Genomic DNA, 27,372 nt, shown 5'->3' with positions numbered 1-27,372 from the left:
GGAACCCCTTAAGAATCTTTTGACAAAACTTTTATATGTATGAAACAGTGAATGATATAGTTATAATAGGAAATGTGCTATCTGATTAATTAGATATAAATATATACAGTAAGATAATGATTTGCAGTATGGAGAGTCAGTGCAGTGGACATTAAGGATGGGAAGAGGGGAGTGGCTGTGGTGGTCGCAAGACTTCCTGGAGGAGGTTGGGCTAAAATTGGGCTCCGAAGAATATAAAAATTCTACCTCATATTTTCAACTCAGACAAATGGGTCTTACTAGGGCTTAGCTCAGCTGATGAGGTTTGAGTGAAATATTTAGAACAACAGTATCAAGTGTATCTTATAACTTCCGTTTTTTGTAATGCCACCATAGCAGAGAAATGTGTTTATCAGACCTTGAAAATAACCACCTAAAAGTCGATTTTAAGAGGGAGGACAATCAGAAGTCACTGGTTAAGGACCAAAAATTTGAGATCACGTTGGTTCAGCAAAATAAGTCAGACGAGAGCTCTTATGATGTATGCAAAGAGAAGAAACTACAGGTTAATCCTTCATTTGGGGGAAAAAGTGTAATTGCTATCTCATCTCTATTTGCAAAAGACTTAGTGGAGAAACAAAAGTCTTGGTCTCTGGGAGGAAAAATCCAGACTAAACCCGAAAACAAAAGTACATTTTGCAAGATCCACGCAAAATCACCAAAAGGTAATGGAGCTGGGATTCAGAATGAAGAGGAACAACTCTCGGAAGCATCAACATCTGGATCCAATGAAAAGTGGCATGACGTCAGCCTTTACCTGGGCCTGGCCGACTGTTCTGGTTCAAAACAACCAGAAAAGCTAGATGTCAAATGTCAAGATCACCTGGAAAGGTCTGGAGTCTCATGTTGCCATAAAAGCGAAGCCTGTCTGGATGAAAGTGACATGTGGGCATCCGAGTGCTGCCACCCGAGTAACTTCATAATCGAAGCTCCAGGCCACATGTCTGAAGTGGAATGGATGAGCATCTTCAAGCCTTCCAAAGTGCAGAGAATCGTGCGCCACAAATCGGTGTGCACTTGTTCGGAAAGTGCCAGTGGAACCAAACACAACTCCTCTACAAGGTCAGTCTCGTTTCATGTTTGTAAACACCCAGGGAGCCTACTTACGGTTTTGAGAAATATAAAAGGGCTGCAGTAGCCACTTCATGCCAACTGTGAAATGGAAAGCAGTATTTAGAAACAGAAATTGCGTTTGACAAACCGTTTCCTCTTTTCATCACAGGGTAGGCTGTTGAGGTTTTGATTGTACAGAGACTGTATTGGACCAGTGAGAAGTTTGTGCCTAGGACAGCTTCTGAGGCAAAAGTTTTGCTTAAAAACAAAGCCAGTTGTCATGAGCTGAGCAAATATGTTTTATTTTAAAACAAACGGGGAGGTCACTTTACAGGGTAGAATGCAGCTCTGGAGCATTCCTCAGCCAGGATCCTTTTGAATCGATAAGCTGTTTCTTTCATGTCCAGATTACATTCCCTAGACCCCAGATAAGACATTCTTTTTGCCCCCATTGGCTTATTTACACATCCAACTGCTTTGGCCTTTGTGTTCACTTTACATTTCCCAAACTTTCTTACTTTTAAAAATCATGCAGGAGAAAGAATATTTGTATTTAATAAGCTGGTAACAGTTATTGTTTTTTTTTTCCCAGTTTTATTGAGATATAACTGACATACAGCACTGTATAAGTTTAAGGTGTTCGGCATGATGATTCCAGTGCATCAGGAAATGATGACCACAATAGGTTTAGTGAACATCCATCATCTCATAGAGACACAAAAAAAAGAAAAAGAAAAAAAAAATATTTTTTCCTTGTGATGAGAACTCTTAGGATTTACTTTCTCAACAACTTTTATATATAATCGACAGCAGTGTTAAGTACATTAATCCTACTGTACATGAAATCCCTAGTTCTTATGTATCTCATAGCTGGAAGTTTGTGCCTTTTGACCACCTTATCCAACTGGTTGTTTTTTTGTTTGTTTGTTTGTTTGTTTTTGCGGTAGGCGGGCCTCTCACTGTTGTGGCCTCTCCCGTTGCGGAGCACAGGCTCCGGACGCGCAGGCTCAGCGGCCATGGCTCACGGGCCCAGCCGCTCCGCCGCATGTGGGATCCTCCCAGACCGGGGTACGAACCCGTGTCCCCTGCATCGGCAGGTGGACTCTCAACCACTGTGCCACCAGGGAAGCCCCCAACTGGTTTATTTAAGAGAAAAGGAATGGATTAGTTTCTGGCATATGCTGCATTTTTCAGGCTTATCTTACTGTTCGAATTGCTGAATCTTGTAGTTAGTTGAGGGGTGCTACACTAATGTCTGCTATTGTTAAAGGAAACCTAGCTCTTTGATCTTAAATTACAGAAAGGATGAAGTCTCTGTATTGAGAGCCTTTTTTTTTTTTTTTTGCGGTACGCGGGCCTCTCACTGCTGTGGCCTCTCCCGTTGTGGAGCACAGGCTCCGGACGCGCAGGCTCAGCGGCCATGGCTCACGGGCCCAGCCACTCCGTGGCACGTGGGATCCTCCCAGACCGGGGCACGAACCCATGTCCCCTGCATCGGCAGGCGCACTCTCAACCACTGCGCCACCAGGGAAGCCCTCAAGGCCCTTTTGACCTCCGTGGCTTGAAATGATTCAAGTGACTCCCTGTTCTGCCAGCAGAGGCATTTGCCAAGGCATCGCATGACAAACACGTGATTAAGTGGAAAAGATACTGATGTTTTCCTGTTTTTCCTTAGATTATACGAGCTTATGTACCTACTTCATCATCTGACTAAAATGGTCACGTTTATACCACCATTCCATTTGCCGTGCAGGGGTTTACATGTGGAGGGGGCCACGGCCTGCTCTGCCGGCCTTACAGGGCCTGTGGGAGGAAGAGGTTTCCAGGGCCTCTTGCTCTCAGCTCTGCTTTGAGCCCGGTGTTAACAACACACCAGAAACTTAGCTACACGTGTCTGTTCTCTAACTACTAAGACCCTATGGAAGAATCAAGGACCCACAACAGTGCCATTCTGCTTTCACAGAAGGACTTGTAAAAGACCATTAACAAAAATCAGCCTCACAAACCAAAAACCTAAAATCTTCAAATGTTTAACCTTGTGCTGTATTCAGTTTTTTCCTCTTTTGGATGATCCCGTCTCTCACACCTTCTTTTCTTTGCTTTTTTTTGTGGGTGTGGGGAGGAAGGCAATTCTCTCTCCTGTAGTTACCCTTTAACGAAGAATTTGGTTTTAATTCTTACTGCTAAAGGTATGCATTCATTTATAATATTCTACACAAATATTCTGCTCAAGTCTCTAATGTTCTATTCAAACTTGAGCTTCATCATCAGAAAAGAAAACACTTTTTTTTTTTGTCCTGTTGAGATACTTTCATGTATAACAGTATTGGTGACATGTTTGCTGTTGTTTCAAGATGCCTGTTTTTGTTTTGGTTTTATTATTCACAGTGAGTTGATCCAGCAGTCCCACTGTCTGGGTTCTTCAAAATCTGCCTTAAGAGAGGATGAGAAGTTGATAGAGACGGGGTCCTCTTCTGATAAAAAGAACTCATCTAAGATTTTGTTAGTCAACAAAGATGCAGCATTGCCCAGTGAAAAGGTTTGTATTTCACTTAGAAATACCCAGCTTATTCAAGCAAGACTTCTCCCCAGCATACTTCTAATTCTCCTAGAGCACTATTGTTAGTGTGCTTAATTTTGGCTATTCTTCAGGTTTTTTTTTTTTAATTATAGGACTTTAATTTATATTACATAACTGAAGTCATAATTATTTACCTTCTCTTTTCTTTAAATATCCTATAGATAACTTCAGGTAGGATGCCCTCAGGCCCTCCAGGTGATTGATATATCTATTTTTAATAAATATTTTAAACACACAGAAAATGAAAAATACAAGTAACTACGTACTTACATTCAGATTTAACACGTTGACATTTTGCCATGTTTGCTTTATTTTTCAACTTGCTAAAGAAATAAAATGTTACAGATAAAGGGTAAGTTCATGTGCCATTCTGCGTGTGCCTACCCTCCACCCCCACCAGTTAACCACTACCCTGAAGTTGCGTCCATGCTTGCTTTATGCTTTTATGTTTTACATAAAACTGTATACTTAAGGGCAGGAATAGAGACGCAGGCGTAGAGAACAGACGTGTGTACACGGCGCCGGGGAAGAGGGGGATGAATTGGGAGATTGGGATTGACATATATACACTACCATGTGTAAAACAGATAGCTAGTGGGCACCTGCCGTATAGCACAGGGAAGCTCAGCTCAGTGCTCTGTGGTGACCTAGATGCGGGGGGGAGGGGGAGGGGTGGGGGAGGGAGGAAGGTCCAAGAGGGAGGGGATATATGTATACACATAGCTGATTCACTTCGTTATATAGCAGAAACTGACACAACGTTGTAAAGCAACTATACCACAATTTAAAAAAAATTACTATTGCTTTGTTTAAAATGTACATGAATGGTAAACTGCTGTCTATATCCCTTTCTGATGTGATTTTCCAGCTTTGTCAGTGTTTTGTGACCTTCATCTGTGCTGACACTGTGGACCTAGCCTCTTCATTTTGATTGTTGCTTGATGTGCGGTCCAGTGATTGAATAAACCGCAGTGTGTCCAGGCCCCTACAGACAGGCAGTGAGGTTGTGTCTACAGTGTCGTTATTGTGGATAAGCCAGTGTTTCCAACATGAATGGGGTCCCCCTTGCAGGTGGTTCGTAAAGAAAATAAGTTCAAGTAAACTTAGTTATTTTGGGTGTTATTTTGGGAAGATATCCGGGTTTGAAATCAAACTCATCTGGGTTCAGGTCCCGGTTTTGCTTTGTCTTAGCTCAGTGACGTTAGTACAGTTATTTAATTTCTTTGAGCCTCAGTTTCTTCGCCTGCAAATATGCAATTATAACATCACAGTTGCTTTGTTTAAAGGGGATATTGTAGGGCCTGGCCCCTAATGGGTATTTGATGAGTGTTAGTTCTCTTTGTTCAAAATTGACTGCATCAAGTGTTGACTAGAATCGGGAGCACCTGGGACTTTTGTTCACTGATGGTGGGAATGTAAATGGTAGAGCCACTTTGGAAAACACCTGGGTACTTTCTGTTAAAAAACTACTTAAAAAAAAATTAAATATACACCTACCATATGACCCAGCTGCTCTACCCCTAGAGAAATGGAAACATATGTCCACATAAATATTAAAGCAGCTTTATTTGCACTAGCTAAAAAACCTGGAAACAACCCAAATATACTGCAGTAGGTGAACAGATAAACTGTTGTATATCCATACAATGGAGTACTTCTCAGCAATAAAAAGGAATGAACTATTTAGACACATACAACATAGGTAAATCTCAAGATAATTATGCTGAGTGAAACAAGCCAGACAGACAAAAGTATGTAACGCATCTATATAAAACTCTAGAAGATGCAAACTAATCTCTGGTGACTGAAAGCAGATCAGTAGTTGTCTGGGAATGGCGAGGAGGCACTCACAGAGGCAGGAATTCCAAAGGGCCAAAGGCATGATGAATGCGACCCGTGTTCATTGTGGGGATGGCTTCATGGGTGTGTACTCATGTACACATGTATGTAGGAACTCATCAGATTGTACACTTAATTAATTTAGTTATTTTGGGCTGCGTTGGGTCTTCGTTGCTGCACACAGGCTTTCTCTAGTTGTGTCGAGCAGGGGCTACTCTTCGTGGTGGGGCACGGGCTTCTCATTGCGGTGGCTTCTCTTGTTGAGGAGCACAGGCTCTAGGCACGTGGGCTTCAGTAGTTGTGGCATGTGGGCTCCGTAGTTGTGGCTCGCGGACTCTTGAGCGCAGGCTCAGTAGTTGTGGCGCACGGGCTTAGCTGCTCCGTGGCATGTGGGATCTTCCCAGACCAGGGATCAAACCCATGTCCCCTGCATTGGCAGGTGGATTCTTAAGCACTGCGCCACCAGGGAAGCCCCTGTACACTTAATTGTACAGTTAATTGTATGTCCACTGTGGAAAACTCACAGATTGTACACTGTGGAAAACTTTTTACACAAAGTTGAAAATTAAGTAAGAATAAACACACTAAGGCATATTTCCACTTATTTTTAAAAGCTAACAAGGCTTTAGTGTTAAAGTTGCATTTTTTAAGTATTTTGACCTGGTAATTACAGCCTTGGCAAGTTGACTTAAGAGAGGTAAACAATGCCTAGGATTCTTTTATCACACGGATGTTACTTAATTAGTTGTAGTAAGTTCTGTTTAAGTCAAATTATTTAGCAAAGTAGGTTCTAAGAAATAAATGGAATTTGGTTCTTCTAGTGTTTAATGCCCTGCTTTGATATGTAATACCTAAAGTCCAATGTTAATGAGCAGTTAACATTTGTGTTTGTTACATTGTACTTGTAAACATAAACAATGAAAAGTGCTTCTTGATTTCCTGAATGCTTGAAGTGTGTTGTTTTCCCAGGATGATTTTTCTCCCACCAGCAAGCTTCGGCGTTTGCTGGCAGAATCCCGTCAGATGGTTACAGACCTGGAGCTGAGCACGCTGCTCCCCATCAGCGCTGAGAATCTCAGCAGCAGTGCCAGAAAGGTACGTGGTTCCTTTTCTTTTGACCCCACCTGCAGTATCCAAACACTCCAGTCGTTGTGCGCAAACGTCCCCTTCCGTTAGAATGAAAGGGGAGGAGGTAGCAGGTTGGGTTGAAGGAGGAAGAGAAAGTCATACTCAGGTGTCGCCACACCCAGACTTCCTCCTTCCAGTTACCTGGGCACATGCACATACATTCTGGGGGGCTTTTAAAAAATATTTTATTGTAGAAAATTTCAAATACAGATGTAGAAAGAATCATTCCGATCGCAGAGCTTCAGGAACCATCAGCTTTCTGCTGTTTTGTTTTGTCTTCCCCCATCCGTACCTGTTTTCTCCTGAAACATTTTAAAGCAAATCCTAGACATCATTTCACTCATATGTACTTCATTCTGTGGCTCTAACAGATAAGGACTTTTTTCACATCGTCTAATATCATCTAATGACTAGACCATGTCAAGGTTTCCCCATTTATCTCAAAAATGTCTTTTTACTGGTTATTCAAATCAGTACTCAACCGAGGTCCATACTTGGCGCTTGGATAAGTCCCTTAAGGTCTCTCTTAATCACTAACAGTTCCTTCTCCTTCCCTCCCTTTCTCTTTCCTTCCTTCCTTCTTCTTCCTCCTCTTTCTTCTTCTTCTTTCATTGTTTTTTAATGCCATTTATTTGTGGAAGAAACACTGGGTCATTGTCCAGTAGAATTTCCCACGTTCTGGGTCTTGCTGACTCCATCCTGTCTGTTGTTTTATCCCCCAAATTCCTGTAAACTAGTGTTTCCATCTAGCAACTTGATTAGACTTGGGATCAGTTTGGGGTTTTTGTCTGTTTTGGGACGACGCCTTCCTGGGCGATGCTGTCTACTGCCTAGTGCATTGTATCGGGAGGATCCTCATGTCTGGTTGTCCCACTTTTGGATGTCAGGCTTGATGGAAGTTCAGGAGGTTGTCAGCCTGAGCTTTTTTATTATAGAGTTTCCCTAAAGTTCACTTAAGGATTTTAGCATTCCTTGATTTTTATGACTTAGATCTGTTATTTCATGAGGAATTGCAAAACAGTAATCTCCTAAATTTATCATTCTTCGGGGAGTGTTTCACACGTTAATTCTAACTGCCTTTTTTTTTTTAAATACTACTCTTTCTTTCTTTCTTTCCTTCTTTCTTTCTCTCTCTCTCTCTCTCTCTCTCTTTCTCTCTTTCTCTTTCCTTCTGGCTGCGTTTGGGTCTTCTTTGCTGCGTGTGGGCTTTCTTTAGTTGTGGTGAGCAGGGGCTACTCTTCGTTGTGGTGTGTGGGCTTCTCATTGCAGTGGCTTCTCTTGTTGCAGAGCACGGGCTGTAGGTGCACGGGTTTCGGTAGTTACAGCACACAGGCTTGGTAGTTGTGGCTCGCGGGCCCTAGAGCGCAGGCTCAGTAGGTATGGTGCGTGGGCTTAGTTGTTCCATGGCATGTGGGATCTTCCTGGACTAGGGATCGAGCCTGTGTTCCCTGCATTGGCAGGCGGATTCTTAACCATTGCACCACCGGGGAAGTCCCTCTAACTGCTTTTTCTGAGCACAGGAACCTTTCAGTAGCAATGATATAAGTTGCTTTGTAGATTTTATAGCCTAACATAAATAGTGAAAAGAACGTTGAACTTGAAATCAGAATACTTGGGTCCCAATTTCCTAATCTGTAAAATAAGAGCTTGAAACGGATGCTTTAAGATTCCAGGTACATTACTTGGATGTGCTATGGGCATAGTTAAAGGTATTTGAAGGCCATTGAGTTAAACTTTTTTGTATCCCTGACCAAAAAATCTAAAATTAAAAAGGTCCGCAAAACACTGAAATACCTTTCTTTTTAAATAAACTTCATTGAGGTGTAATTTATACTATCTCAGTCAATAAAGACATTTTATTAAGAAGGTCTTTAGGGCTTCCCTGGTGGTGCAGTGGTTAAGAATCTGCCTGCCAGTGCAGGGCACACAGGTTTGAGCCCTGGTCTGGGAAGATCCAACATGCCGCGGAGTAACTAAGCCCCTGCGCCACAACTACTGAGCCTGTGTGCCACAACTTCTGAAGTCCATGCGCCTTGTGCCTGTGCTCCACAACAAGAGAAGCCACCACAATGAGAAGGCTGTGCACCGCAATGAAGAGTAGCCCCCACTTGCCACAACTAGAGAAAGCTCACGTGCAGCAATGAAGACCCAACGCAGCCTAAATAAATAAATAAATAAATAAATAAATAAATAAATAAAAGAATGTCTTTAGTGCCTATATACTTGTTCTTTAATGAAGAACTGGTATAGATCACTAGTTCAATAAGTTTATTTAGCTCTAATGTATATTAATGTATGTGTACATTACACATATGTACCAGTGTAACCAACATCCCAATCAAGGTATAGAACATTTCCATCACCCCAGAAAGTTCCCTCATCCTCTTTGGAGTGAATCTTCCCTTACTGCCACTCTAGGCAGCTACTGATTTGACTTTTATCGTCAGAGAATAATTTTGCCTGTTCTAGAACTTCATATAAGTGCAGTCATACACGTAAGATACTCCTTATCTAGCTTCTTTCAATAGAATTATTCTGAGATTCATCCATGTTGCTATATGTATCAGTATTTCACTCCTTTTTATTGCTGATTAATATTCCATTGTATATGAATAGACCATGGTTAGTTTATTCGCCTGTTGATGGGATATTTGGGTTGTTTCTAATTTTGGAGTATTATAGATAAAGCTGCTATGAACTTTTTTTTTTTTTTTTTGGCTGCATTGGGTCTTTGCTGCTGCGTGCAGCCTTTCTCTAGTTGTGGCGAGCGGGGACTACTCTTTTTTTGCAGTGCGTGGGCTTCTCATTTGCGGTGGCGTCTCTTGTTGTGGAGCACGAGCTCTAGGTGTGTGGGCTTCAGTAGTTGTGGCACGTGGGCTCAGTAGTTGCGGCTCGCGGACTCTGGAGCGCAGGCTCAGTAGTTGTGGTGCACGGGCTTAGTTGCTTCGCGGCATGTGGGATCTTCCCGGACCAGGGCTCGAACCCGTGTCCCCTGCATTGGCAGGCGGATTCTTAACCACTGTGCCACCAGGGAAGCCCGATTACACATCTATTTAAAAATTTATTCCTAACATTTTGTTTATTGATGCCATCATATGTGGTATTTTAAATTTCATTCTCAAATTGTTTGTTGATGATATAAAGAACTATAATTGCCTTTTATAACTTGCATCTTTGCTTCCTGGGCTCTTTGGTGGGGCTGATGGCAGACTGTGGGAGGGCTCACGCCAAGGAGTACTTTCCAGAACTTCTGCTGCCAGTGTCCTGGTCCCCATGGTGAGCCACAGCCACCGCCCGCCTCTGCAGGAGACCCTCCAACACTAGCAGGAAACTTGCACAAGCCTCTTAGATAGCCTCATCCACCACAGGGCAGACAGCAGAAGCAAGAAGAACTACAATCCTGCAGCCTGTGGAACAAAAACCACATTCACAGAAAGGTAGACAAGATGAAAAGGCAGAGGGCTATGTACCAGATGAAGGAACAAGATAAAACCCCAGAAAAACAACTAAATGAAGTGGAGATAGGCAGCCTTCCAGAAAGAGAATTCAGAATAATGATAGTGAAGGTGATCCAGGACCTCGGTAAGAGAATGGAGGCAAAGATCGAGAAGATGCAAGAAATGTTTAACAAAGACCTAGAAGAATTAAAGAGCAAACAAACAGAGATGAATGAACAATACAACAACTGAAGTGAAAACTACACTAGAAGGAATCAATGGCAGAATAACTGAGGCAGAAGAACGGATAAGTGACCTGGAAGACAGAATGGTGGAATTCACTGCTGCAGAACAGAATAAAGAGAAAAGAATGAAAAGAAATGAAGACAGCCTAAGAGACCTCCGGGACAACATTAAACGCAACAACATTCGCATTATAGGGGTCCCAGAAGGAGAAGAGAGAGGGAAAGAACCAGAGAAGATATTTGAAGAGATTATAGTTGAAAACTTCCCTAACATGGGAAAGGAAATAGCCACCCAAGTCCAGGAAGTGCAGCGAGTCCCATACAGGGTAAACCCAAGGAGAAACAGGCTGAGACATATAGTAATCAAATTGGCAAAAATTAAAGACAAAGAAACAGTATTGAAAGCAGCAAGGGAAAAATGACACATAACATACAAGGGAACTCCCATAAGGTTAACAGCTGATTTCTCAGCAGAAACTCTACAAGCCAGAAGGGAGTGGCATGTTATACTTAAAGTGATGAAAGGGAAGGACCTACAACCAAGATTACTCTACCCGGCAAGGATCTCATTCAGATTCGATGGAGAACTCAAAAGCTTTAAAGACAAGCAAAAGCTAAGAGTATTCAGCACCACCAAACCAGCTCTACAACAAATGCTAAAGGGACTTCTCTAAGTGGGAAACACAAGAGAAGAAAAGGACCTACAAAAACAAACCCAAAACAATTAAGAAAATGGTCATAGCAACATACATATCAATAATTACCTTAAATGTGAATGGATTAAATGCTCCAACCAAAAGACACAGGCTTGCTGAATGGATACAAAAACAAGACCCATATGTATGCTGTCTACAAGAGACCCACTTTAGACCTAGGGACACATACAGACTAGTGAGGGGATGGAAAAAGACATTCCATGCAAATGGAAATCAAAAGAAAGCTGGAGTAGCAATACTCATATCAGATAAAATAGGCTTTAAAATAAAGAATGTTACAAGAGACAAGGAAGGACATTACATAATGATCAAGGGATCAATCCAAGAAGAAGATATAACAATTATAAATATATATGCACCCAACACAGGAGCACCTCAATACATAAGGCAAATGCTAACAGCTATAAAAGAGGAAATCGACAGTAACACAATAATAGTGGGGGACTTTAACACCTCACTTACACTAATGGACAGATCATCCAAAATGAAACTAAATAAGGAAACAGAAGCTTTAAATGACACAATAGACCAGATAGATTTAATTGATATTTATAGGACATTCCATCCAAAACCAGCAGATTACACTTTCTTCTCAAGTGCACATGGAACACTCTCCAGGATAGATCACATCTTGGGTCACAAATCAAGCCTCAGTAAATTTAAGAAAATTGAAATCATATCAAGCATCTTTTCTGACTACAACGCTATGAGATTAGAAATGAATTACAGGGAAAAAAACATAAAAAACACAAACACATGGAGGCTAAACAATACGTTACTAAATAACCAAGAGATCACTGAAGAAATCAAAGAAGAAATAAAAAAATACCTAGAGACAAATGACAATGAAAACACAACCATCCAAAACCTATGGGATGCAGCAAAAGCAGTTTTAAGAGGGAAGTTTATAGCTATACAATCCTACCTCAAGCAACAAGAAAAATCTCAAATACACAATCTAACCTTACACCTAAAGGAACTAGAGAAAGAAGAACAAACAAAACCCAAAGTTAGCAGAAGGAAAGAAATCATAAAGATCAGAGCAGAAATAAATGAAATAGAAACAAAGAAAACAATAACAAAGATCAATAAAACTAAAAGCTGATTCTTTGAGAAGATAAACAAAATTGATAAACCATTAGCCAGACTCATCAAGAAAAAGAGGGAGAGGACTCAAATCAATAAAATTAGAAATGAAAAAGGAGAAGTTACAACAGACACCGCAGAAATACAAAGCATCCTAAGAGACTACTACAAGCAACTCTATGCCAATAAGATGGACAACCTGGAAGAAATGGACAAATTCTTAGAAAGGTATAACCTTCCAAGACTGAACCAGGAAGAAACAGAAAATATGAACAGACCAATCACAAGTAATGAAATTGAAACTGTGATCAAAAATCTTCCAACAAACAAAAGTCCAGGACCAGATGGCTTCACAGGTGAATTCTATCAAATATTTAGAGAAGAGCTAACACCCATCCTTCTCAAACTCTTCCAAAAAATTGCAGAGGAAGGAACACTCCCAGACTCATTCTACGAGGCCACCATCACCCTGCTACCAAAACCAGACAAAGATACTACAAAAAAAGAAAATTACATGGGCTTCCCTGGTGGCGCAGTGGTTGAGAGTCCGCCTGCTGATGCAGGGGACACAGGTTCATGCCCCGATCTGGGAAGTTCCCACATGCCACGGAGCGGCTGGACCCATGAGCCATGGCCACTGAGCCTGCACGTCCGGAACCTGTGCTCTGCAATGGGAGGGGCCACAGCAGTGAGAGGCCCGCGTACTGCAAAAAAAAAAAGGAAAAGAAAATTTCAGCCCAATATCACTGATGAATATAGATGCAAAAATCCTCAACAGAATCCTAGCAAAAATCCTAGCAAACAGAAACCAGCAACACATTAAAAAGATCATACACCATGATCAAGTGGGATTTATCCCAGGGATGCAAGGATTCTTCAGTATACGCAAATCAATCCATGTGATACACCATATTAACAAACTGAAAAATAAAAACCATATGATCATCTCAATAGATGCAGAAAAAGCTTTTGACAAAATTCAACACCCATTTATGATAAAAACTCTCCAGAAAGTGGGCACAGAGGGAACCAACCTCAACATAATAAAGGCCATATATACGACAAACCCACAGCAAACATCATTCTCAATGGTGAAAAACTGAAAGCATTTCCTCTAAGATCAGGAACAAGACAAAGATGTCCACTCTCACCACTATTATTCAACATAGTTTTGGAAGTCCTAGCCACGGCAGTGAGAGAAGAAAAAGAAATAAAAGGAATACAAATTGGAAAAGAAGAAGTAAAAGTGTCACTGTTTGCAGATGACATGATACTATACATAGAGAATTCTAAAGATGCCCCCAGAAAACTATTAGAGCTAATCAATGAATTTGGTAAAGCTGCAGGATACAAAATTAATGCACAGAAACCTCTTGCATTCCTATACACTAATGATGAAAAATCTGAAAGAGAAATTAAGGAAACACTCCCATTTACCATTTCAACAAAAAGAATAAAATACCTAGGAATAAACCTACCTAGGGAGACAAAAGACCTGTATGCAGAAAACTATAAGACACTGATGAAAGAAATTAAAGATGATACCAACAGATGGAGAGATATACCATGTTCTTGGATTGGAAGAATCAATACTGTGAAAATGACTATACTACCCAAAGCAATCTACAGATTCAATGCAATCCCTATCAAATTACCAATGGCATTTTTTATGGAACTAGAACAAAAAGTCTTAAAATTTGTATGGAGACACAAAAGACCCCAAATAGCCAAAGCAGTCTTGAGGGAAAAAAATGGAGCTGGAGGAATCAGACTCCCTGGCTTCGGACTATACTAAAAAGCTACAATAATCAAGACAATATGATACTGGCACAAAAACAGAAACATAGAACAATGGAATAAGATAGAAAGCCCAGAGATAAACCCACACACTTACAGTCAACTAATCTATGACAAAGGAGGCAAAGATATACAATGGAGAACAGACAGTCTCTTCAATAAGTGGTGCTGGGAAAACTGGACAGCTACATGTAAAAGAATGAAATTAGAACGCTCCCTAACACCATACACAAAAATAAACTCAAAATGGATTTGAGAACTAAATGTTAAGACCGGACACTATAAAACTCTTAGAGGAAAACATAGGAAGAACACTCTTTGACATAAATCACAGCAAGATCTTTTTTTATCCACCTCCTAGAGTAATGGAAATAGAAACAAAAATAAACAAATGGGGCCTAATGAAACTTAAAAGCTTTTGCACAGCAAAGGAAACCATAGAGATGAAAAGACAACCCTCAGAATGGGAGAAAATATTTGCAAATGAATCAACGGACAAAGGATTAGGACAAAGGATTAATCTCCAAAATATATAAACAGCTCATGCAGCTCAATATTAAAAAAACAAAAAACCCAATCCAAAAATGGGCAGAAGACCTAAATAGACATTTCTCCAAAGAAGACATACAGATGGCCAATAAGCACATGAAAAGCTGCTCAACATCCCTCATTATTAGAGAAATGCAAATCAAAACTACAATGAGGTATCACCTCACACCAGTTAGAATAGGCATCATCAGAAAATCTACAAACAACAAATGCTGGAGAGGGTGTGGAGAAAAGGGAACCCTCTTGCACTGTTGGTGGGAATGTAAATTGATACAGCCACTGTGGAGAACAGTATGGAGGTTCCTTAAAAAACTAAAAATAGAATTACCATATGATCCAGCAATCCCAGTACTGGGCATATACCCAGAGAAAACCATATTTCAAAAAGACACATGCGGGCTTCCCTGGTGGCGCAGCGGTTGAGAGTCCGCCTGCCGATGCAGGGGATGCGGATTCGTGCCCCGGTCCGGGAGGATCCCGCATGCTGCGGAGCGGCTGGGCCCGTGAGCCATGGCCGCTGAGCCTGCGCATCCGGAGCCTGTGCTCCGCAACGGGAGAGGCCACAACAGTGAGAGGCCCGTGTACTGCAAAAAACAAAACAAAACAAAACAAAAAGACACGTGCACCCCAGTGTTAATTGCAGCACTATTTACAATAGCCAGGTCATAGAAACAACCTAAATGCCCATTGACAGATGAATGGATAAAGAAGTTTTGGAACATATATACAGTGGAATATTACTCAGCCATAAAAAGGAACAAAACTGGGTGGTTTGTTGAGACGTGGATGGATCTACAGCCTGTCATACAGGGTGAAGTAAGTCAGAAAGAGAGAAAAAAATATCATATATTAACGCATGTATGTGGAACCTAGAAAAATGGTACAGATGATCCAGTTTGCAGGACAGAAGTTGAGACACAGATGTAGAGAAGAAATGTATGGACACCAAGGGGGGAACGCCACAGGGTGGTGGGGATGGTGGTGTGCTGAATTGGGAGATTGGGATTGACATGTATACACTGATATATATAAAATTGATGACTAATAAGAAAAAATAAATAAATGTCAAAAAAATTGCATCTTTGCTAAATCCACCTATTCTAGTAGATTTTCTGTAGCTTCTTAGGATTTTCTACATACACAGTCATGTCATTTGTGAATAAAGAATTTCTTTGTCTAATTTTTATGCCTTATTTCTTTTTCTTACCTTATTGCTCTGGCTAAGACTTCCAGATTGATATTGAATAGAAATAGTGAGAGCAAACTTCCTTGCCTTGTTCCATGAAATACTCTCTCTGGTGGCATTTCTTGCTTAGCTCTTCTTCACATTGGAATTTTGTTAGACTCAGAGTTCTATGGGGCAGTTTCTGTGTGACAGATGATCTGAAACTAGGACATTAACCATTTTAGAATCAACGTGCTCACTGCCACTAGCTTCAACAGGTCATTGCAAAGATTACCTTAAAGAATATGGGCCTCCCTGGTGGCGCAGTGGTTGAGAGTCCGCCTGCCGATGCAGGGGATACGGGTTCGTGCCCCGGTCTGGGAGGATCCCATATGCCGCGGAGCGGCTGGGCCCGTGAGCCATGGCCGCTGGGCCTGCGCATCCGGAGCCTGTACTCCGCAACGGGAGAGGCCACAACAGTGAGAGGCCCGCATACCGCAAAAAGAAAAAAAAAAAAAAAAAAAAAAAAAAAAAAAAAAAAAAAAAGAATAATGGGCTCGGGCTTCCCTGGTGGTGCAATGGTTGAGAGTCTACCTGCCGATGCAGGGGACACGGGTTCGTGCCCCGGTCCGGGAAGATCCCACATGCCGTGGAGCGGCTGGGCCCGTGAGCCATGGCGGCTGAGCCTGCACGTCCGGAGCCTGTGCTCCGCAACGGGAGAGGCCACAACAGTGAGAGGCCCGTGTACCGCAAAAAAAAAAAAAAAAAGAATAATGGGCTCCCTGAATCGTGATTTTTAAAAATATTTGTGCCATGTGTGCCATATAAGACTTTGTGTTGTCTTCTAGGAAGATTTTTTTCCTGACAAAATCTTTGAAGCATTAGTGAAGTAGTTTATTTACATTGGGGCAGAACATATTTTTAAGTATTGGTAATGGTTTTTAAATTTTTTAACAGCTTTATTAAAGGATAACGTACATACCATAAAGTTCCCCCATGTAAAAGTGTACAATTCAGTGGTTTTAGTATATTTACAAAGTTGTGCAACCATCACCATAGTCCGACTGTAGAACATTTTCATCATTCCAGAAGAACCTTGTACCCCTGGCAGTTTCTCCCCACTCCGCCTCCCCCAGCCTCGGGCTGACACTCATCCACTTCCTGTCTTTATGGATTTGTTGGGCAGAGATTTTTAATCGGAGTTTTTTGAATAGAATTCAGGGGATCCATAAACTTTGACGGGGATAAAAATTACACTAAGGTTATTTTTATTAACCTCTAATTAAAATGTAGCACTTCCTTCAATTATGAATATAGGAAACAAGCCATCATAGTACATACTACCTGTGACCCTGTCATTAGTAGAGATCACAGTTTCCTACCATATTACTGTTATTATGGATATCTTGAAATATCATTTACACTTAGTACCACCTCAGAATTACAGACCATTAGGCCTGCTGCTAGATCTTATTATTTAATACACAAATAAAAAGGATATGTATTATTATTATTATTTTTTTTTTTTTTGCGGTACGCGGGCCTCTCACTGTTGTGGCCTCTCCCGTTGCGGAGCACAGGCTCCGGACGCGCAGGCTCAGTGGCCATGGCTCACGGGCCCAGCTGCTCCGCAGCATGTGGGATCTTCCCGGACCGGGACACGAACCCATGTCCCCTGCATCGTCAGGCAGACTCTCAACCACGGCGCCACCAGGGAAGCCCAGGATATGTATTATTATCTCACAGTCCTGTTTAGTATTTTGATAACCACAGTTATATCTGCCATAATGCAACATACGGGTTCCTAAAAATCAACACACAATGCAAACCTGCACAATAAAAACCACACAGTTTATGGGGAAAATGGGGTTTTGAGCATAACACTCAAAAACTTCATCAGTGACACATTTTTTAAGAGGACAGGAATGTAACTTAAATCGTAGTACAGTTTTATACATGTTAAGTAGTTAAGAAATACACAAATATTGCCATAAATGTGGCACTTTACCTTGAAAAACACCTGAAGTCTGCAGGTAGAACTGGGCGTCGGAGAGGAGGTTGCAGCTTGTGACTTACTGGAAAGTGGTAGGAGGGTGAGTGGATGGAAAGTCGTAGCAGCAGATGTGGATGGATGTGGCTCGTGACACGCCACGGGTGGTGGTGGAGGGGTGTGGGGGGTGTATTCCTACATGGCCCGGCCCAGTTCACCTAGTGTTTCTCGTGGACAAAGTCGCACATTAACAAACACGAACTTCACATCATGCTCAAGCTGTTCCCTAGTATATCCGATGCGTTGGAACAAATGCATGTTTTCAAAACAAGTGTCATAGCAGAACCAACTGTATTTCAGAATAACCTCTCCTTTGGGGTTTTATGTTAAATTCCTACCTAAGATGTAATCAGGAGCTCCCTCACTTTTGTCCTCATAGCACAGCTGGGAGTGTGTTTGTGTAAGCATCTCCATCAGAGTGCGTGTCACAGTACATGACCGCTGATTACATCCATGGGTCTCTGCTCCTCCGTGCGTGCGTTAAGGGGCCCCTCTCACTCATCCTGGCTTCCCCAGTGTAGCACATGCCACACCTGCTACAGAGGATGCTCCTTGAATGGAACTGATAGGAAGAGTTCAGGAAAAAGGCAGAACAGTGACCCTCAGGTATAGACTGAAAAAATGCTAAAGCTATTTGAGGTTGGTGAAAAGTTGGTTTGGTTTTTTTTTGGTTTTTTTTTTACAAATTTAATCAGTTATACATATACATATGTTCCCATATCCCCTCCCTTTTGCGTCTCCCTCCCACCCTCCCCATCCCACCCCTCCAGGCGGTCACAAAGCACCGAGCTGATCTCCCTGTGCTCTGCGGCTGCTTCCCACTATCTATCTACCTTACGTTTGGTAGTGTATATATGTCCATGCCACTCTCTCACTTTGTCACAGCTTACCCTTCCCCCTCCCCATATCCTCAAGTCCATTCTCTAGTAGGTCTGTGTCTTTATTCCTGTCTTACCCCTATGTTCTTCATGACATTTTTTTTCTTAAATTCCATATATATGTGTCAGCATACAGTATTTGTCTTTCTCTTTCTGACTTACTTCACTCTGTATGACAGACTCTAGGTCCATCCACCTCATTACAAATAGCTCAATTTCATTTCTTTTTATGGCTGAGTAATATTCCATTGTATATATGTTTAAGAGAATTTTTTTTTTTTTTTTTTTTTTTTTTGCGGTACGCGGGCCTCTCACTGTTGTGGCCTCTCCCGTTGCAGAGCACAGGCTCCGGACGTGCAGGCTCAGCGGCCATGGCTCAGCGGCCCAGCCGCTCCGCGGCATGTGGGATCTTCCCGGACTGGGGCACGAACCCGTGTCCCCTGCATCGGCAGGCGGACTCCCAACCACTGCGCCACCAGGGAAGCCCTAAGAGAATTTTTGAGCTAGAAAGATCCAAAAGAGAGATCCAGTCTCAACCATTCATTTTACAGGGGAGGGCAAGTGATTACATCACTTGCTTCACATCCCACGTGATTATAATCAGATAATCATTTAGTTGGAAAAAAATATTGTCTTCAGATGTAATATATTTTCCCATGGATTATTAACTGATTCTAAAGATGCTGGGAAAACAGAATTTTAACTAACAGTCTACTTGGCAATGCACTTTGCAAACTCCTCCCCTCCGGTCCTTTGGGGTATAACTGGTAACAGAAGAAGTAAATACTGTTGTAAAAAATTCTTAATTTTTGCAGTAAGGAAGCAGGGTAAGCTCTGAGCAGCCTGTCTGCTTCACCAGGGTTTTGCCATCTGTCGCCAAAGACAAGGGTCTTAATTCAAAGCCTTTCTCTGAAATAGGCACTCTCACACATTGCTGGGGGAGCACAAAGCGATTCAGTCCTTCTGGCAAGGAATCTATCAGTGTTTTCTAAAAACTGCGGAAGAGCTGACCCTTTGCAGTGGCAGCGTCACTTTGGGAATCTCTCGTTCAGGTACAGCCGCATGTGTATAAAATGGTATATGTACAAGTTTTTCATGGCAGCATTGCTTTATAACAGCAAGAGTTAGGAAACGATCCAAGTGTCCAGCAAGAAGGAACTGAGTGAATAGCTGTGGCACACGGAATATTACCCTGAGACAGAATAGGAAGGTCTTGGATGTAGAAATGTTTCCAGGATATACTATTAAGTGAAAAGAAGCAGGATGCTGAAAGATTCATGTGGTATTCTACATATGGGGTGGGAATAAGAATATATATATATATATTTTTTTTATATATATATATATATTTTAAAGAATATATATATTTTTGAAACCATGGTCAGGTATTAACTATTTAAAAAACCCCAATAATTTAAAAATAGAGAAAAAAGGAAAGAGTAAAACAGCACAGCTGCCACATCTCATTCACCCACGGCAGGCTTCCTGTGGTGTTGGAGTCAGGGGGACACAGGCTGAAACCGAATTTGGACTTTTGACCAGAACATGGGACTGGACATCCTCATCACTAGTTTGCAACTGTTGGGATGACCTGTCGGGGTTCTTAACCTTTTCTTTTTTCTTTTTTCTTTTTTTAATAAATTTATTTATTTAATTTATTTATTTTTGGCCACATTGGGTCTTCGTTGCTGCACGCAGGCTTTCTCTAGTTGCGGCGAGCGGGGGCTGCTCTTCGTTGTGGTGTGCTGGCTTCTCATTGCAGTGGCTTCTCTTGTTGCGGAGCTTGGGCTCTAGGCGTGCGGACTTCAGTAGTTGTGGCACGCGGGCTCAGTAGTTGTGGCTCGCGGGCCGTAGGGCGCAGGCTCAGTAGTTGTGGCGCACGGGCTTAGTTGCTCCGCAGCATGTGGGATCTTCCCGGACCAGGGCTCAAACCCATGTCCCCTACATTGGCAGGCGGATTCTCAACCACTGAGCCACCAGGAAGTCCCTAGAATGATGTTTTTAAATGAATAAAATAAATTACATCAGGTTGTAAAATACCTAGGAAGGCTCTTCCAGTAGAGAGGAAGCAGCATGATTAATAGCACAGAGGTCTGGAAGCACCGAGAATAATCCCAACATGGTTCAAATGTAGGCCCCGTGGGAGGAGGCAGAGGCTGAGCAAGCCCAGGTTCACCACTGGAGTCTACCGGCATCTTTCCAAGCTTCCTTCTCCTCTTCTTTCCTTCTTTTTCAGTATTTCCCCCAAACCTAACAATGCTACACCCTCAGTAGGCGCTGTAATGAATTAAAGTGTCGCTACGACTTGTTGATTCTTCTTGATGACCACTGTCTTCACTAAAGGCTCACCGCAGAGTCTATGTAAAGGCTGACAGAGAGCCAGCTATATTTGGGCATCAGCCAATTGCCATGGTTTAGCCATTAACACGTATGGTAAAGCAAACAGAACATTCCAGCTACGGTTTAGAGACAGGGACCCCACACATGAGCGGGAAATCAATACATCTTTTGGGTGGATGAAGGTGGTTATATGAGATTACTTCATTGTAGTTCATTAATGCCCTAAGGTCTTTTAAAGGCATTTCCGCTATATTTGTGTACTGTCCTCTTAAGTATTTTCTAGTTGTTCTATCCTGGCTATTAATTTGGGAGTTGTTTTGTAGAATGAGGAAGTCTCAGAAGAGTCAGCTGAAAGAAATACCCTTCTCAGTAATTGAAGAAAACAAATTCATGTATTCATGGTGATCATGGGTAAGTCACCTTTCCTTATCTCACCTTATATCTATATTTAATAAGTAACTTGGGAACACTGATAATGTGAAGTCACAGCAGTGCATTTGTTTGACCTGTAATCCTTTCTCTTTTGTTTGACCTATTTATACACACCTTCTAAATTTAATCAGAGTAAAATGTCAGTTGCTTATAAGAGAAATGCAGATCAGAAAGTTCTTGTTCTCAGTACCCAGAATTTTAAACCTAAGGAAGTGAATTCATATAGCTTTAAAAATCGGAATGTAAACTCACATGTCAGCATTTCATCTGAATGTCTGTCTGGAAATAAATCTTTCTGTGGGGTTTCAAGTCTTATAAAAAGGCTTATTCACCCAGTAAGCACTTTCTTGATTTGTGTTTCCTTCTATCAAACCTTCATTTCATAGGCAAAGTTTCTTTAGAATCCATTTTGATTAGTTAAAAGGTAAAATCATTTCCATGGTTTTCCACTTAAGCATAAGAGCATTTTTAAGACCCTGAAAGCAGTAAGTAGCCCTCTCCCTGTCTCCCTGTCTTCTGTTCTTTCTCTTTGCTGAGAAGTTTTTATATTTATAATATTTTGCATGACCTTATGTTGATGAGAATCAAGACATATAGTTAATTTTTTAGAGACTGGGAGTTTACAGCATACCATCCAGTGCTCATTGATGTTTATTTAACTCCGTTTCCTTCCCACAGAAGCCGATTTCTCATCCATGTGGAAGGCAGGAAGCAGACATCAATACCTAATACTTAACCTTGAAAACAAAAAGAGGATTGTAATCCTTCGTAAGCAACATTTAATACCAAAGGGGAGCAGAAACTGAAAGTTAATTTTTAAACATCTCTATTTTGTTTGTCTTCAGGTTAACCATTTTTCATGTGTACACTACTTTTCATGTGTAAGAAATATTTTTCACGTGTAAGAAATTAGACCTAATTGTGTATTATATATAATATACAAACTTGGAATTATGCTAAGAGAGAAAAAGCCTTCTCCGTAAAGATGCGCACTACAGTTAAATGCTCGAGAAGCTCTTTAAAAGTGTTTACATCAAATAGAGAATCCATGCATATAAAATGCTGTTTTAACTATCTGATTTTTTTAAAAACCTGTGCATACATTTAAATTATAACAAGTAGCTTATCAGAGTCAGCTCCAAATCTATGAGAAATATGTTCTCTTGTGGTTTTTAGCCCTGAACTTTGCTGTGTAAAGACATAAAATGATATGATATAAAATATTTTAAACCAGAAAATATCTCCTGGGTTACTGACAGTCGAGGTCCTTCTGTTCCAAAAGCTGAGCAGGGCCCCCTGTTGTCTGGGTCAGGAGTAGTCCTATCAACTTATACAAACAAAAGCTTGCTGGAAGATCAAGTTTTATATGCATTTTTTTTTTATCATTCAAGACTAAAACATTTCTGTTTTAACTTGTAATTTTTTAAAGAATATACTCATCAGCTTCAGTCAATAAAAAATATTTTTAATAATAAAAATAATTTTCTGGGGTTTCTTTTTATGACACAGGGGTGAAATAAGGAAAGTCAGTCTCTTGAAACCAAACCTGGCAAGTTAATTTCCTCAGGAAAGGGAATGTAAGCATTGCAGATATCAAAGTTCTATTGTGCTGTATAAATGCCCCTTTGTTAAAAGGTTTCAGTGCTACTTCAGAGGTGATTTTCATGAGAGTGAAGGAGCCACCCCATTTAGCCTTTTTAATTAGGGTGCTGAAAAGAGAAATTGGGTGAGGTTTGGCTATGTTCTTTATAAATGCTTGCTTTCTGCCCAGGATAGGCTGGTTTGTACAGAGCAAGACTGAGAAAGGTCGTGTGTAGTCGATTCTGACCTATTGCCTCCAAGGTAGAAACCTGAAATGTCCTTGGAGAGGCTGACTTTCTGTCTGAGAAACAAAATATTAAATTTTCTCCTTCTCTTTATGATAGTTTTGTGGCTGCATGTCAACTTGCCTAGTGAAAAAGGACCACTGGTTAGGTGCTAAAAAGAACAATTTCAGGGAACTAAAGGATTTGAAAGAAGTCAGAAGTTATTTTGTAACTAAATGTATTTTAGCTCATAGGATTATAGTATCTACAACACCTACTCTTACCCGTCCACATTCTTGTGAATTACAGCACATGCAGTTCAAAAATGGAAACTTTAAATTATCAATTTATCTCTCTCAACCTAAGTTATTTAAATATGCGAGCAATTTCTGTTAAAGAGAGGCAGCCTCAGTATGTTGAAATAGTTGCAAGATGAAACTAGATTTTAGCCTTTATATTTTGTCATCAACATTCTTTCATCTTAAGGGGAGGCGGGAATTCCCTGGTTAGGACTCTGTACTTTCACTGCTGAGGGCACGGGTTCGATCCCTAGTCAGGGAACTAGGATCCCGCAGGCTGCAGGGCCAAAAATAGAAAAAAAAAAAAAAAAAGGAGGCAACTAAATTGTACTGTAATTTGCCTGCCAGAAATTATCTCAGCCATCAAAAGAGACTGATGTGAGTGTATTTTTAGAGTTTGTGAACAGCTCTATTAAACAGAAATAGAAATACCCCCAAAGAAAGAAACTCTGAATCAAGATAATACATAAACACTTAACAGTTTTAACTAAAAAGTGCTAATAGGATGCAGGAGATTGAGAACCTCTAAGGGGTAAGGTTGGTTCATTTCAGGAATGTGGCTGAGTTTTGGAACCTTGTGTATACCATGGCTAATTGATCCTGCAGTTTTTCTTGGTGGCCTCGACCTGAGATTTTTCCTTCTCTGGTTAGATACCTGTAGCTAGGTGACTGTTTCAAAGTCATGCACCTTTGTTTCTCTTGAGCCGTGTGATGACAATTTTGTTGGGGTCCATTTCAGAAACATTCATGATTCTGCACCTTAAACAATCATCTTGGCAACCACTTCATACGTGATAGAGAATGGTGAATAAGATCAGATTAAGAAACCAGACACATTAATCAGAACCACAGCTGACACGGTAGGTTAAAAACCAGAATGGCCTTTGCGAGAAGTTCATCAAATGAGGGCACATTAATCAGTCCTGTAAATGATGATTTCTGGGTTCTCAGCCAAATGCATGCTTAAGAGATCTAACAAAAGAAGACAAAATAATTTGAGCGCACATCAAGTATTGCTTTCTTTGCTGGCCACTGGAGACACAACAATGAGTGAAGCAGACTCAATCTTTGTTTACAGTCTAGTGGAAGAGACAGATCTTAATCAAATAATGACAAATAGGTCATGAAAAACTGGTAAGTGCTATAAAATAAAGCTTTGAGCTACTGTGTCATCATATAACAGGGGCATAGGTCAAGGGTGGAGGGCTCAGGGAAGGCTTCCCTGAGGAAGTGACATCTGAACTAAGCTGAAATATGAGTAGACGCTAACTGGCAAACAGGAAGAGAAACAGCATTCCAGACAATGGTAACAGCATGTGCAAAGGCCCTGAGGTGGAAAGGAGCATGACACATTTTTGGACCTGATGGACTAGGATGGAACAAGCTGGAAAGATGCTGGGACCAGATCAGACACACGTGTCATTGAGGCAGGCAGTGTGGGGACTGTAGCACCATCATTTAGTACGCCCAGTGATGTAAACTCTATTGTTTGTCTTCTTGGGTTTTCCTTGAAATCAGGTCTAATTTGTAACCTAAATGCTTTGCCTTTGTAATGGCCCAGGGGAAGCATTAAACAGCCCTGGAGATACATCACAACAAGGAGAATCTCAGCCAAACAGTGACAGAGCCAGTTCTAGAACCAGGTCTCCTGCCTGAAGGTGTTCCGAGAGGTGAACCTGACAAATTGAGAGTGGGGAAGCTTGTGTCCTTTTGTCCCCAGGAATGCTCTTTCATAAAACTAAGCCATATGCTGAAGTGCCAAATTATGGGGGGCTGTTCACTCACTTTTTTAACTCCTTCATTTCACACACTTTTTTTTTTTTTTTTTTTTTTGTGGTACGCGGGCCTCTCACTGCTGTGGCCTCTCCCGCTGTGGAGCACAGGCTCTGGACGCGCAGGCTCAGTGGCCATAGCTCACGGGCCCAGCCGCTCCGCGGCATGTGGGATCTTCCCGGACCGGGGCACGAACCTGTGTCCCCTGCATCGGCAGGCGGACTCTCAACCACTGCGCCACCAGGGAAGCCCCTCACACGCATTTTTTACTGGACGTTGCTAATGCACCAGACACCCTGCTAGGCACTGAAGGTATAAAACTGAGTAAGACAGGGAATTCCCTGGTGGTCCAGTGGTTAGGACTCCACAAGGGCCGGGGTTCAATCCCTGGCTGGGGAACTAAAATCCCACAAGCTGTGCAGTGTGGCCAAAACAAACAAACAAAACTGAGTAAGACAGGGTGGTCCTTGCCCTCCAGCTGCTCAAAAATCTTTCTTACAAACAGATAAATTACATTCAGTAGAGATGTTTTAGTGAAGTACTCTGGGATCCCCCGACAATACTGAGCCCAGCACCTGGCACAGTAATCAACTCTTTATTATTGAAAGAGTGGTAGTTGGTTGCTTATGAAGTCCCTGTGGCAGACATTCTAAACCCAGAGGGGTGTTGCCTGCTTTAAAAGAAGACACTGTGTTAAGTGTGAAGATCACAGGAAAAGCGCTTTGGATGTGGAAAAAGGAGTCTGAGAAACAGATGGCCTGGAGCCTGCAAATCCCTTTACTGCAGGCCTTATTCCACCACAGCTATTGACTAGGGTGCTGAGAGTTAAAAATGAAATAATACAAGTAAAGGTTTTGTCCAGTACCTAGCAAGTAATAAACATTCAGTAAACATTAGCTATTGTTATTCTATTGTTATTCTGGTAAAGAAGATTTTCGGTGATTGGAATTAGATAAAGCGTGGTTATTTCCTATCTTTAGGGGAGTGAGAGGAAAGCCTTGTTAAATACATCTTTCAAGTTCCCAGTGTCAGCTCTGGGACTAGGCAGTGAGGAACCAGTGAGGTTACAGAAAGGCTCAGGGAGGCAATGTTCAGGGTTATGTAGGCATCACCTTCCCTCTTCAAAGGGGGTGTACCTTCCCTAGTACCTGTATTGGGTGACTTCACACCTATATTCTGAGAGGAAAGCTGAGGATAGCAGAAACAAAATAACGATTTGAGAGCATACACTGTGATTTAAAAAAAAAAAAAAAGAAAAGAAAAACTTCAGTTTTGTGACCGGTAATTTTAAAAGCAAACGAGCAATACAATGTTTTCAAAAATCTCACACCACCTTCTGTGGCTACTGTTCCGTACACTTTGATGGCCCAGCTCTGCGTTTGGTCCAGAGCTGTCTGCAGGCTGTCTCAGCCCTGCGTCTCCTGGTCCCCTTACCGTTTCTCAACTCTTGCAAGGTGTCCTCGTGCAGAGCCCGCAGTCTCCGAAAAGTCATCGCACAGTCCCGCGTTGATAACAGCTGCAGCTACATTAGAGATGCACACAGAGTGGACAGCTCAGTGGTATGTCTTTGACACATAAAGTAATATAGGACTTTTATAAAGGAAAGAAAAAAATGTCCAGTTGTGATTCCATTGGTCAGATTTCATCGAGGCCAAGTTTTCTCCAGTTAACCAGATCCTGGCCTGGTGTGGACAGGACTTGGTGAGTCCGGGCGGAGGGTGTGTGCGAGGACGGAGGAGGGACGGGTGTTTCCGCTCGCACACGAGAGGCGTCGAGGGCCTGGGCGCTCCGGCCCGTGCCCCTACCCTGGCCAGAGGCGCGGCCGGGAGGGGCGGGGCGCATGGGCGGGGCGGCGGCGGCGGCGGCTCCTCCCCCGGCGGGCGGGCGGCGCCATACGGCGGGCGGCCGCGCGGTGCCTAGGCGCGGGCGGCTGGCGTGGATCGCTCAGTCCCGTGGAGCCGGGCCCAGGAACGCAGGCGGCGGCAGGATGAACAGCATCAAGAACGTGCCGGCGCGGGTGCTGAGCCGCAGGCCTGGCCACAGCCTGGAGGCCGAGCGCGAGCAGTTCGACAAGACCCAGGCGAGCGGCGGGGCGGGCGGGCGGCGCCGTCCCCCCTTCCCCTCACACGCGTCCCTCGGGGCCCGGCCTGCGCCCGCCTC

The 27,372-nt window shown here is 42.1% G+C and overlaps 2 protein-coding genes across 14 annotated transcripts in view; both read left to right on the top strand.

Moving 5' to 3' along the window:
- Window positions 1-22,090, top strand: part of CCDC62 (coiled-coil domain containing 62) — a 45,476-nt gene extending 23,386 nt beyond the window's left edge. For 12 of the 13 annotated variants that reach the window (XM_082641562.1, XM_082641561.1, XM_082641558.1 and 9 more), the window contains 5 exons: window positions 376-1,101; window positions 3,481-3,631; window positions 6,482-6,607; window positions 21,227-21,314; window positions 22,014-22,090. In XM_082641562.1, coding sequence (XP_082497688.1) covers window positions 376-1,101; window positions 3,481-3,631; window positions 6,482-6,607; window positions 21,227-21,280 — 1,057 coding nt within the window. In that variant the 3' untranslated portion in view covers window positions 21,281-21,314; window positions 22,014-22,090. The remainder of the gene's footprint in view (window positions 1-375; window positions 1,102-3,480; window positions 3,632-6,481; window positions 6,608-21,226; window positions 21,315-22,013) is intronic. The other variant, XM_082641557.1, reaches the window with a different exon arrangement.
- A 5,009-nt stretch (window positions 22,091-27,099) lies between these two features.
- The window catches only part of HIP1R (huntingtin interacting protein 1 related), a 28,155-nt gene continuing 27,882 nt past the window's right edge, over window positions 27,100-27,372 (top strand). The window contains exon 1 of the mRNA XM_082641758.1: window positions 27,100-27,292. Coding sequence (XP_082497884.1) covers window positions 27,200-27,292 — 93 coding nt within the window. The 5' untranslated portion in view covers window positions 27,100-27,199. The remainder of the gene's footprint in view (window positions 27,293-27,372) is intronic.

Source organism: Mesoplodon mirus, assembly GCF_964341445.2.
Source record: "Mesoplodon mirus genome assembly, chromosome: 13".
Classification (NCBI taxonomy): Eukaryota; Metazoa; Chordata; class Mammalia; order Artiodactyla; family Ziphiidae; genus Mesoplodon; species Mesoplodon mirus.
This window is presented reverse-complemented; position numbering and strand designations above follow the sequence as displayed.